The sequence below is a fragment of the Solanum pennellii genome, chromosome 2 (assembly GCF_001406875.1).
Source record: "Solanum pennellii chromosome 2, SPENNV200".
Classification (NCBI taxonomy): Eukaryota; Viridiplantae; Streptophyta; class Magnoliopsida; order Solanales; family Solanaceae; genus Solanum; species Solanum pennellii.
The window spans coordinates 47,981,266-47,994,436 of NC_028638.1; the positions used below are offsets into that span (position 1 = coordinate 47,981,266).

Below are 13,171 nucleotides of genomic sequence, written 5' to 3' on the forward strand. Positions count from 1 at the left end.
TTGTGGAAGAATCTAGAAAACTTCCTGTGATGTCTGTTTGCTCATCTACTGAAAATACAAGTGTGTTGAATAATGGTGCATCTCTTAAGAATGATGTGGATTTGCTGTGGCATAACAGACTTGGCCATGTACCCTTTGTAAAAATGAAAACCATACCTACTATTCCAGTTAAGTTTTCTAGTAGACAGCCCTTCACTTGCACCATATGTCCTATGGCAAGGCAAACCAGACTACCATTCACCCACAGTACAACTCATTCTAAGAGTATATTTGACCTTCTTCACATTGATTTGTGGGGTCCTTACCATGTTCCTACATATGACAATTGTAAATATTTTATCACCCTTGTAGATGACTATAGTAGAGCTACTTGGACATATTTGTTGAGCACCAAAAGTAATGCCATACAGGTTCTTCAAACCTTTATCAATATGATAGAAAATCAGTTCCAAACAACTGTAAAGTGTATCAGATCAGACAATGGGTTAGAGTTCAACAACAATGAAACACTTAAGTTTTTCCAAGCTAAAGGCATTACACATCAGAGAAGCTGTCCTTACACTCCACAGCAGAATAGCATAGTAGAAAGAAAACACAGATACTTGCTTGAAACTGCTAGAGCACTTCTTTTCCAATCCAAGTTACCAACTAAGTACTGGGGTGACTGCATTCTCACATCTACATACCTCATTAACAGACTTCCATCCATTTTCCTTCAAAATAAATGTCCTTATGAGATGTTATATAAAGAGAAACCAAAATATAGTCAATTAAGATCCTTTGGATGTCTATGTTATCCCACATTGCCTAGAGTTCACAGAGACAAACTAGAGCCAAGAACCACCCCCCATATCTTTATAGGATATCCATCTGGAATCAAAGGGTACAAGGTAATGAGTCTTGTCACAAAGAAAATACAAATCTCTAGAGATGTAATTTTTCATGAAGGCATATTTCCTTTTTCTTTATCTTCAGAAAATAGTAATTTTCCTTCTATTGCAAAAACTCATTCTACTGATTTCTCTGAACCTTGTGATGCATTGTTAAATAATCATTTAGATGTAATTGATGATCATCCAACTCTGTCTCCTAATCCTCAGCCTGTACATTCACCACCAACACAAACTACACCAATCCCACATATACCACAGAGAAAATCCAATAGAGAAACTAAGATACCTTGTCATTTAAAGGACTATGTCTTATCACTTCCCAACCTAAAGAACAACTCTGTTTCCAATACCATTCCTAATGCCAACCAAAGTAGCCTGATATCTAATGCATTGCTCAGTAAACACACCAGTTCTGATGTCACTGTTTCTAAAAATCAAGTCTTGGTTAAAAACATTTGTTGTGATAGTGAACCATATTCCTATGAAGAAGCAGCATTAAGTCCTGCATGGCAAAAGGCAATGGAACAAGAATTTGATGCTTTACATGCAAACAGAACTTGGGATTTGGTTAAACTGCCTATGAACAAACAAACTATTGGTTGTAAATGGGTTTACAAAGTGAAACATAAAGCTGATGGCAGTGTTGAGAGATTCAAGGCTAGATTGGTGGTTAAGGGATACACACAAAAGGCTGGAATAGACTACACAGAAACATATTCACCTGTTGTCAAGATGACTACTGTGAGAACATTGATAGCATGTGCTGTGAAGAAAGGCTGGAAAATGTTTCAACTTGATGTCAATAATGCATTTCTGCATGGTGATTTAAATGAAGAGGTGTATATGACAATACCTCAAGGTCTTGATGTGGGTGAGCCAGGCTTAGTTTGCAAGCTTAACAAGTCTTTATATGGGCTTAAACAAGCCAGCAGACAGTGGTATGCCAAGTTGACTGAGGCACTGTCTCTTAGAGGATATACACATTCACACTATGATTACTCCTTGTTTTACAAGAAGTCCAATTCACTGGTAGTGTTTGTGGCAGTTTATGTTGATGATATAGTCTTGACAGGCACAGATTCCACTGAGATCACTCAACTAAAGCTATACCTTGATGAGACATTCAAGATTAAAGACCTTGGTAGGCTTCATTATTTTTTAGGTATGGAGATACTTGACACTGCAGGAGGAGTTCTTATCTCACAAAGGAAATTTGCACTAGATTTATTGAAGGAGTATGATTGTTTCAGATACACAGCTTTATCATCACCCCTTGATCCAAATGTTAAGCTCAAAGCCAAGGAAGGAAGTCCACTACATGATCCTACCTATTATAGGAAGCTTGTGGGAAAACTAAATTTCCTTACTAATACCAGAATGGATATTTCTTTCAGTGTTCAACAACTGAGCCAGTTCATGCAAGACCCCAGAATTCCTCACTTACAAGCAGCCTTCCACTTACTCAGGTATATAAAACAAGATCCTACACTGGGAATCTACTTATCAAAGGATCCTAACTGTGTTATGAAGGCATATTGTGATTCAGATTGGGCTACATGTCCAGATTCTAGGAGATCAGTAAGTGGATTCTTGGTATTACTTGGAGATAGTCCTATCAGCTGGAAATCAAAGAAGCAGGAAACTATATCACTATCATCTGCAGAGGCTGAGTACAGGTCACTCAGGAAGGTGGTAGGTGAGTTAGTATGGCTACACAGGCTGATCAATGAGCTGACAATACCTCACTCTTCTCCCATAGCTGTATATTGCGACAGTCAAGCTGCCATACACATAGCACATAACCCTGTGTTCCATGAAAGAACTAAACATATTGAAGTTGATTGCCATTTTGTACGCAACAAGTTGCAGGAAGGGCTCATTTCAATTCAACATGTAACCACAAATGAACAATTGGCAGACATTTTTACTAAGTCTCTCACTGGCATTAAACATGCTGCAATTCTGAGCAAGTTGGCTGTAAAGTCCTTACCTCCAACTTGAGGAGGGGTATTGAGAATTATATCCACTAAATAGCAGAGTTAGTTAATATTTCTTGTTAGTTGCTGTTCATGTAATTAGTTAGCTGTCATATTGTTAGTTAGTAGTCACATGGTTAGTTAGTTAGTTGGTTAATCACATGTTTTCTCCTTCTTTAATTAGTCTAGAATCTTCCAAGTTATACGTATATAATGAAGGAGTTGTAGATGAAATAACAAGGGATTTTTGGCATGAAATATATTGAAATTCTGTTCTTCTTCTTCCTCTCTACAATGGCTGTTTCTCCATTGTTTCAGTGAAGCCATTATGGTGGTTAACTCACTGCATCAGTGAGTTCTTATTAATAAACAAAGACGGAAGACACATAATTTAGACATGAAAAAATTAATCACAACTAAGTATGATATATAACAAATCACACCAAACAAAAAATTAAAAGAAAATGGTTGAAACATTTGAAACAATATACGGTAAAAATGGAACAAAAGCAAGGTAGTCATGGTTAACAGAGACAAAACAATTTTACCTTTTCTCCAGCAGAAATCGGAGATGGAGCTCGTTGCTCAGTTGTTGCTGGGAGAGGCAGCGAATTTCAGGTGGATTTGGTTGAATTCCGGCGTAGTTGTTGTTGAGGAAGATGGAGAGGGTGAAGGAGATGTCGCCCACCATAGTTTTGATGAAATACGTGCAAAATGGAGGAGAATCGTGAAAGGGGAGAGGGGAGAGGAGAGGCACCGAGTTTGGTTCATTGTTTAGCTTCGATTCATCGGAACTTTGAGCCCCTTGTCGGAGTGACTCGTTGCAGCAAACAAAAGAGGAAACGAGGGTGGGGTTTTTCCATTGATCTGGCGGTCTGTGGTGATGCGATGTGATGTGCTTTTGGTGGTTTTGGGTGGTCTGAAAGGTCATTTCCGCTGGTTGTTGAGTTGCAAAACCATGCTGAAATTCATGGTCATTGTTGTTGTTATTCACTGGTTCGAAATTTGGTGGCGATTTGGGGTTGTTCCAGCCAAGGTTCTGGCCGGGGTTTTGGTCGGAAGAGAGAAAGAATCGCAAAGGGGGTTTGGTGGTATGGTTGTGTTCTTGGAGAAAAGAATAGGCAGTGAAACGAGAAAAAAAGAGAAGAGGGGTGGGTCAACCAGTGGGGTATCATTTTGGTGGTGACTGGTTGGAGCTCCGGCAAAAGTTTGCCGGAGAAAGATAATAAACTATAGAAAAAAATTTGAAAATTGAACCCCCAAATTCTAAAATTAATATCACAAAAAACCTAATGGACCAATTATTTCATATATAGGGACTTGAAAACTATGAATCCAAGTTATGGGCTTGAGGTTGTGACCAAAAATTGTCGATTAGTAAAATATATGTGTGTGTAAATTGTATTCGAATTTAATGATTTTTTAGACTGTGCATAATATCAAAATGAATATTAATAATGTAACAGAAAAAAAATGAATATGAAAAAATGTAATAAACATAATCAATTACATATAAAAAAAATGCAATTTAACAGAAATAATGATTTTATAAAAATAAACAAATATTTGAAGGTCTGACTGTGACAAAATAATTTAAATATAAGAATCAATAAAAATTCTAATACTTTGAGAAAGGCGATAATTATCAACAAATTTCATTAAAATGACAAAAATATGTATTTTGAACTATTAAAATAAAATACTCAAACAAATGAAAGTTTGAAGAAATAACATATAATAGATACTACTTAACTACATTCACAAAAGGGAAAAACTGTCCAACTCCTATCATCTTGGATCTAACTCACTTATGGACATCTCATTTTTTGATAAGCAAATTGATTTACTTTTGTCTGGTCGATTAGATTCTGATATTACTCTTGATTTGTTTTGTTGAATAGGTGACATATTTGGGCTAACATCAATTTGCATATAATATCCGGGCTTTGAAGGCACTGAAAGAGCCAGAGAGAGACTACTGAGCATGAGAACTACTGCAGCCATAGTTGGTCTATCAGCAACATTTTCCTGAACGCACAATAAGGCTATGTGGATGCATCTCGTTATGTCAGAAACCAGTCCCGAGCTTCCCCTCAACATGGGATCTACTAAATTTGATGTTGTTCCTTCGCGCCAATTCCTCCAAGCCTGTGACAGTTAAATTTAAGAATTTTAACACTAATAGTGTGTAATAATTGACAAGCAACTGACCCTGACAAATTTGAAATTGAAAAGTAAAGCTGATTAATCGGCTTGATTACTACTTACGTAGCTTAGGAGGTTTCCCACATATTCTCCATTTCTGAAACAAGTGTTTCTTTGGCCACCTAAAATTTCCAGGACTAATACTCCAAAGCTAAAAACATCTGATTTGACTGACATTTTCCCCTGCATTGCATACTCTGGAGCCATATATCCACTGCAAAGCCAAAACAGCAATTACATAACATTTGGCAACTTAGATATGATTCAGTTGTTTAATTTTTTGTTCGGCGTATATATTTTGTTTTTTCTTCAACAGACGTAAGGTAAAAAGGCTAAAAAAAACTCATTTCTGGGGTTTGGTAGTGCAAATAGTGGGATCAGCATAACTGAATAACCTGTCACAACAGGGAACTACTTGATGTTAAAAGCCAGAACTACATATTCCGTTATAAGACATTTTCTAATAGAATTAGGAGGTACAGTGGTGAAATGTTGTGCTGCAAATTGGGTATTTATGAACAATCTATCTAATGTGAGATATAAAACTTACTACGTCCCAGCAATATTGTTTGTGATTCCTTGAGATTCATCCATTGCAAATAACCTTGCCATGCCAAAGTCAGCGATTTTAGGATTCATTTCTGCATCTAGTAGAACATTACTAGCTTTGAGATCACGATGAATGATCCGAAGCCTAGAATCCTCATGAAGATAAAGGATCCCCCGAGCAACGCCTCCAATGATTTTGGATCTCCTTTCCCAATCCAGTTCCCTACGTTTAACTGGATCTGTGTTCCCATTGGACAAATGTTAAACGTAGAGCACTTATAAAAGATTTAACTTCTATATTTGGACAGTATATATAGAAGAATTACACTATCAAGTAAAATAAATGTACAACAATACCTACCAAATAAAAAGTGGTCAAGGCTTGCATTGGGAACAAATTCATAGACGAGAAGTCTCTCTGTTCCATCAAAGCAAAATCCGAGTAACCTAACCAAATTCCTGTGTTCAAGCCTGGCCACCAATAAGACCTCGTTTTTGAATTCTAGATCTCCTTGGCTTGAATCTATTGACAATCTTTTCACTGCTACTTCTTGTCCATTTGGAAGCTTACCCTGAAACATAATATGAGAACAAGTTGAAAGGTTATGAATTATAACTAAGTAGTATTGTTCCTTCAACTAGGTTGTTATGCAACACGGTCCTCATTTGTATACACTGACAGTTTAAAGAGTCGTTACAACCTAAATAACTCTCACCTTGTACACAGGACCAAATCCACCTTGCCCCAACTTATTAGCATCTAAGAAGTTATCCGTTGCTGCACTAATTGCTGAAAAATCATATTGCAAAGATTCTGCAACACTATCATCTTCCATAGATAGACCTTCAACAACTAGATGCAATAGCAAAGAACAAATTAGTGAAAAATGGTCTTCTAAGTAAAATTCAATTTTCCTTGATCATTGCAGGTTAATAAACCACACTTACTCTCTCTTCTGGTCACCAACTTCCTCTTTCGCCTCCTCATCAAGATAACAGAAATACAACCAATAAGAATAACAATTGTGACAATGGGTACAAGAATAATGATGACAGTTTGTGCGGTTTTGTCATCCTTTCCTACAAAAATGCTTCAAATTAGTATAACAAGCACAACAGAGTATAGAACTAAAGTTTATAGTCCACTATTCAGTTACTCATGCTAATTACTCTATAATCTGGACCTAAAGATGTTGAACTTGAACATGTCCCCGGCCTGAAGCCGAATACGAATATGAAGTGACTAACAAGATAATTCCACAAAGCTTTCAAATACCTGCTGGTGGTGGTGGCAATAAGGCTGGCTCCGGCGGTGACAATAAGGGTGGCGGAGCTTCAGTCAATAATGATTCATTGAAGAATGAGTAAGGTTCATACCGAACAATGCAGCTGGGCATCAAATGATAGTTTCCTCTCTTTGCATAACATTCACAGTCAGGTAAACTTGAATAGACAGCACTTAAACAATCGTAGCAGCCTTGAGCTGATAAATCGGATGTGCACTGTACAAGTGCATGTATTTTCTGAAAATCAGGGGCATCGAAAACATTAGCAGCAAACTTGTGCTTTCCACCCGCTGAAGCTCCAGTTCGTAAGCTTGTCAATACAGGTGTCAGATACTGGTTGAAAAATAATTTGGGGTCCGAGAAATCCCTGTTGTAATAATAAGTATATCGGGGGTCGGTTGACATGGTGCCTATGAAGGACTCATTTGAATATCTTATGAGACACATATCATAAATGCCAAAGGCTGATTTCTTGGAAGGACATTTCTCTAAAATCAAGCGAGTAGCATTATTTATACAGCTGCGGCATGTTTGTAGTTCAACATCTGCCCTACATTGCGCGATGGCACTAACCCTGTTCTGATCTTGGCCTACGGTAGCATTATAGAAGCCATCACTGTCTATGTTACGTGAAAGAGAGGAGAGAAGTGTGTTAAGGTTAGTGTGGTATGTACCATTTGGAGGGTACTCTGTCACATTACCTTCACAGGGCGATTGAAAAGTGAAATTAGGTTGTGCTATGGTGACGTAGAATTGGAAAATTAGAACGATCAGCGATTTCAAGAAACCCATATCTGTTTGCCCAGTATAATCTCAATTAGCGTGTTTGAGACTCTATAAATACAAGTTATCACTCCAATTTTTCAAGTGTTCACAATCTCTTTATTTTTTGTAAGATTGACTCAGTCGTCTATGATGTCAAGTGGAAAATTCAAAATATAAAAGGCAGAAAATTAAGCATTGAAAATGATGGGAGTAAATAGAGCGATAGCTACTTTGAATTTCTTTAGGTTTGAATTTCCATGTACTCCAAATAAAATTTCGTGTCACCTAAGATGACATCAACTTTTGACTTGGTCTTTTTTTTTTTTTTTAATTTTGGAATTTACAACTCTAACTTATGGACAGGAGTGGATGCGAAGAAGCCAGCAAGAACAGGAAATTATGGCTGTTACTTGTTCTTCTTTGAATTATATGATTCCAGAAAACAAAATTCAATTTATTTGTATCTATTTCTGTTTCCTTGTATTTTAAACTTCACCCCATGATTTTTCTTCTATTTTGACATGTACATATCTCAGAGAAAACATATTAACTTCTTAAAAGGGATTTAAATTAAATTGACAAAGGAATTAACAATGGAAGCTGCCAAGCAGCGCAAACAATGTCCACTTTCTTAATGTTAATACTCCCTCAGTCCCAGGTTAACTGAATAAGAGGATAGGTTTACTGATTTATCCCTTAAGAACTTCTTTGAAACTTTACAACAAGTCTGAGCACTTTCAAAAATAATTAATTGCAAGGGTATTATGGGAAAAACTAAATTAATATTTTCTTAATTTAGTAAGGTAATCAACTAATATGACGAAATTATTTTTAAAATGGTGAAATAGTACCATGTTACCATGTTCTTTTGTTATTAGGAGTTGCTAGTTGTATACATCTCCGTGAATATCCCCAAATTAAATCCTTAATCATAAATAATCTATCATTCTCAAACAAATGAAAGTTTGAAGAAATAACATATAATAGATACTACTAAACTACATTCACAAAAGGGAAAAAGTGTCCAACTCCTATCATCTTGGATCTAACTCACTTATTGACATCTCATTTTTTGATAAGCAAATTGATTTACTTTTGTCTGGTAGATTAGATTCTGATATTAATCTTGATTTGTATCCTTGAATAGGTGAAATATTTGGGCTAACATCAATTTGCATATAATATCCGGGCTTTGAAGGCACTGAAAGAGCCAGAGAGAGACTGCTGAGCATGAGAACTACTGCAGCCATAGTTGGTCTATCAGCAACATTTTCCTGAACGCACAATAAGGCTATGTGGATGCATCTCGTTATGTCAGAAACCAGTCCCGAGCTTCCCCTCAACATGGGATCTACTAAATTTGATGTTGTTCCTTCGCGCCAATTCCTCCAAGCCTGTGACGGTTAAATTTAAGAATTTTAACACTAACAGTGTAAAATAATTGACAAGCACCTGATCCTGACAAATTTGAAATTGAAACGTAAAGCTGATTAATCGGCTTGATTACTACTTACGTAGCTTAGGAGGTTTCCCACATATTCTCCATTTCTGAAACAAGTGTTTCTTTGGCCACCTAAAATTTCCAGGACTAATACTCCAAAGCTAAAAACATCTGATTTGACTGACATTTTCCCCTGCATTGCATACTCTGGAGCCATATATCCACTGCAAAACAAGAATTACATAACATTCCACAACTTAGAAATGATTCAATTGTTAAAGTTTTTTGTTACACATAGTTTGCATTCCTATAAACCGGACTTGCTAGGTCCTAGTCCAACAATATTGAAGCATTATTTCAAGGAATGATTTGCTTGTCTTGAGGCAGCTTTTAAATCTGATTAAATGGTTAAAATTCCTTCCCGGTGATATGAAAAAGTAGTAACAGTCTATATAATGCTGAGAGATGTAAAACTTACTAGGTCCCAACAATTCTGTTTGTGCTGCCTTGAGTTTCATCTAATTCAAATAGCCTTGCCATGCCAAAATCTGCAATTTTAGGATTCATTTCTGCATCTAGTAGAACATTACTTGCTTTGAGATCACGATGAATGATACGAAGTCTAGAATCCTCATGTAGATAAAGTATTCCCTTAGCAACGCCGCCTATGATTTTGGATCGCCTTTCCCAATCTAATTGCGTACGTTTAACTGGATCTGGGAACAAGTTGAAAAATATAATTATGAATTGAGCTTCACATCAAGTCAGTATGACTATAGGTTACTGCCTGTAACAAGTGGAATAATAAGGCAGATAGCTAGACGACAGTCAACATGTCATATTATACCGACAAAACATTAAGCAATACGTTATACATACCAAATAAAAAGTGGTCAAGGCTTGCATTGGGAACAAATTCATAGATAAGAAGTCTCTCTGTTCCATCGAAGCAAAACCCTAGTAACCTAACCAAATTCCTGTGTTGAAGTCTAGCAACCAACATGACCTCATTTTTGAATTCCAGATATCCTTGGCCAGAATCTGCTGACAATCTTTTCACTGCTACTTCTTGACTATTTGGAAGCTTACCCTGAAGCAGACGAGAGCGCAAATTGAAAAGTTATGAGTTGAACAAAGAGTCAGCTATATGATGTCAGTTAGTCACATTGTCCTTTTATGCATCAAGTAGGCAAAATCAGCAATCACCTTGTACACAGAACCAAATCCGCCCTGTCCCAATTTATTATCGCTTGAGAAGTTATCTGTTGCTTCTTGTGAAATTAGGTCTTAGGCCTAACTCACACCCCAAAAGCTAGCTCAAAGGGAGGAGGATTGCCCATGCCTTATAAAGAGTCCACCCATCTCATTAATCACCGATGTGGGACTTTTGTCTTTCTTTAACACTTCTCTAATTGTTGAAAAGTCACATTGAAAGGATTCTGCAGAGCTAATATCATCCCCATGTATACCTTCATCAAAGTAGTAGTAAAACATACAACAAAATTTCAGTGAAATACGGTCTTAACAGTTCAACATTCCTTAATTATTGCCTGTTAATAACCTATGCCTTACTCTGAATATTTTTCACTAGCTTCCTCCTTCGCCTCCTCATCATGATGAGAGAAATACAAAGAACAAGAATAGCAACTGTAACAGTTGACGCAACGACAATGATGATGGTTTGAGTTGTTTTATCATCCTTTCCTGCAGGAACTCTTCAAGTTTAGTATTGGTTAGGCTATACTTTGTTTTACTTTATTTGACCCTATTTCCTTTTTCTAAAATAATGATCACTTCATAAATTTGGAAACAATTTGGTTAAGCTTCTATTCTTAATAGTAACAAGATTATATTACATATTTTAATATCCCCAATTTTAGAAGTCTTCTTATCACATAAATGTTACAATATGATTTAAAAATATCCTTTTTCCTGTAAAAGCATGACTTAGCAATTTAAGAGTTGAATTGGCCAACAATTTCACATACCTGATGGTGGGTGTGGCAGTGGTGATGGAAGTGGGGGTGGTGATAAGGATGGCGGTAGCTGGTCGAAATGGGGTGTAGTTTCATACTGAAATTTGCAGCTGGGCATTCTAAATCTGAGACCAATCTTACCATAATATTCATAGTTAGTTAAAGTTCCATAGCCAGCGCTTAAGCATTTGATGCAACTTGCAGGTGATAAATCCGCAGTGCACTGTACAAGTGCATATATAGTCTGAAAAACAAGGGGACCCTCAGTACTATTAGCAGCATACTTGCGCTTACCACCCCGTGAAGCTTCACTTCGTAAACTTTCTAACAAGCTTGTTACATCTTCCATAAAATCATCGGGATTCGATGCATTTGCCCTGTTAAACGCAATGTTTTGCGGGTTTATTGACACGGTGCCTATGATGGACTCATTTGAATATCGTAACTGACAACTTTCATAATAACCAAATGCCGATTTCTTGTAAGGACAGATCTCTAAAATCTTACGAGTCGCATTACTTATACAATCACGGCATACCTGTAATTGTACATCCCCTCTACATTGCGCGACGACACTAATCGTGTCAGAGTTAAGGGCTATGGAAGTATTATAGAATCCAAAACTATCCATATTTCGTGAAACAGAGGAGAGGGTTGTGTTTAGGTTAGTGTCATATGCACTATTTGGGGAAAACTCAGTAATATTAGAATCTGCACATACATGAAAGTCGAATTCAGGTTGTGCTATGCTGAGATGAAAAATGTAATTAAATTGGAACATTACAAAGACCAGACATTTCAAGATACTCATAGCTCTCTTCACCATCTAATATGTCAGAGATAAGTGTATAAATAGAATTTCATGCTCAATTTTATTTATTTCAAAGGTTGAGTATGGACTTATTCGTTACTGAAAACGAATGGAGTGGAGAATTATGGAGAAAATATAAATTAGAGGTGGCTTTCTATACCTTGAAAATTTTCAAAAAAAAAAAAAAACGCGTTTCTGTGAAGGTTGTTTATTCCTCCGTTTCTTCCACCAAAAAGTCCTCCCATCAAACTCTTATTAATCAACAACTTTTCCAACACGTGCAAGTTTGTATAAATACTTAAAATGTTATAATTAGTGTGCGATATTTTGCACAGAAATTGAAGAGAAAATATACGTGCTTAGATTATAGTTGTAATTTAAATGTTCATTATGATTTGCAAAATATATCATGCCTTAAATTTTTTGGCTTTTTGCCTATTGAAAATAGTTTCGTATAATTTGTACATAAACTCAATCAACATATGTGTTTTTTGAATATCTAGTGGGTCGTAACTATTTCGTAGTGTACACCTATACGAAAATAGTTATTATCAGTGATAAAAAATAACACCTTCCTATTTAGTTGTCCACTTTAGAAGTGACACACATATTAAGACACCAATTATTATTATAAGTTAGTTATAATTTTATCTTAACTTAAAAGATTATGCAACTCCCCAAATATAATAAATGTATTTTCTGGTTCCAAAGAATATGTTTTACAACTTAGTAGTACTAAAAATTTTCTAAAATTAAATAAGGACATAGTAGGAAAAAATTGTTGTCCTTTCTTGATTTGTTAAAATGGAAAAGTAAATAGGGACAAAGGGAATAGTACTTTCTTTGTCTAACAATAGTTGTTCATTATTAACTTGCACATTTATTAAGAAATTATAAATAAAAAAGTAATTTTACCATATTACTGTTTGAATATAAAAAAATATAACGTCAATAGACAAATGACTATAATGATAAGAATAAATTAGAAAATAAATATAAAATTATCTATTAATTTCATAAAATAGATAAATATTACTGAATATCTTAAAATACTAATATAATGAACAATTATTATTAAACGAAAAAAAAAAGTAATTGATAAAGTGTTTTATTGATGTATATAAATCAACTAGTACACTTACCTCAGAAAGCATTGGTGTTATTTCAATTGGAACATTAGAAGGATGAGTCATTTCAAGCAACTCATAGCTGTGTTCCCCATTGTCTACGCAAAACTAAACTCGTCAAGCACAAGTTTATAAATAGAAT

General features: G+C 35.7%; 3 protein-coding genes across 5 annotated transcripts in view; all 3 read right to left on the minus strand.

The window, feature by feature from the left end:
* Positions 1-4,210, minus strand: part of LOC107011866 — a 7,990-nt gene extending 3,780 nt beyond the window's left edge. The window contains exons 1-2 of one of the 2 annotated variants that reach the window (XM_015211535.2): positions 3,418-4,207; positions 3,034-3,212 (exon numbers count right to left, since the gene is read on the minus strand). In XM_015211535.2, the coding sequence (XP_015067021.1) occupies positions 3,050-3,212; positions 3,418-3,800 (546 nt within the window). In that variant the 5' untranslated portion in view covers positions 3,801-4,207 and the 3' untranslated portion in view covers positions 3,034-3,049. Of the gene's footprint in view, positions 1-3,033; positions 3,213-3,417 lie in introns of those variants that run through there. The other variant, XR_003576719.1, reaches the window with a different exon arrangement.
* A 298-nt stretch (positions 4,211-4,508) lies between these two features.
* Positions 4,509-7,770, minus strand: LOC107011863 (putative receptor-like protein kinase At4g00960). 2 transcript variants are annotated; one of them, XM_027914583.1, is made up of 7 exons: positions 6,900-7,770; positions 6,572-6,703; positions 6,340-6,467; positions 5,985-6,195; positions 5,625-5,862; positions 5,138-5,288; positions 4,509-5,017 (listed from the first exon to the last, which is right to left on the minus strand). In XM_027914583.1, the coding sequence occupies exons 1-7, from the start codon at positions 7,699-7,701 to the stop codon at positions 4,658-4,660; spliced, it is 2,022 nt and encodes a 673-aa protein (XP_027770384.1). In that variant the 5' UTR covers positions 7,702-7,770; the 3' UTR covers positions 4,509-4,657. The 2 variants fall into 2 exon arrangements, with proteins under 2 accessions (XP_027770384.1, XP_015067018.1); XM_015211532.2 differs by having other exon boundaries at positions 6,340-6,476; positions 6,900-7,769.
* An 811-nt stretch (positions 7,771-8,581) lies between these two features.
* Positions 8,582-12,029, minus strand: LOC107010097 (putative receptor-like protein kinase At4g00960). The gene is made up of 8 exons (XM_027914584.1): positions 11,104-12,029; positions 10,688-10,819; positions 10,501-10,584; positions 10,322-10,386; positions 9,995-10,205; positions 9,594-9,831; positions 9,189-9,339; positions 8,582-9,068 (listed from the first exon to the last, which is right to left on the minus strand). Exons 1-8 carry the CDS (start codon positions 11,915-11,917, stop codon positions 8,709-8,711), a joined length of 2,055 nt encoding a protein of 684 aa, XP_027770385.1. The 5' UTR covers positions 11,918-12,029; the 3' UTR covers positions 8,582-8,708.
* Between the last annotated feature and the right edge of the window lie 1,142 nt (positions 12,030-13,171).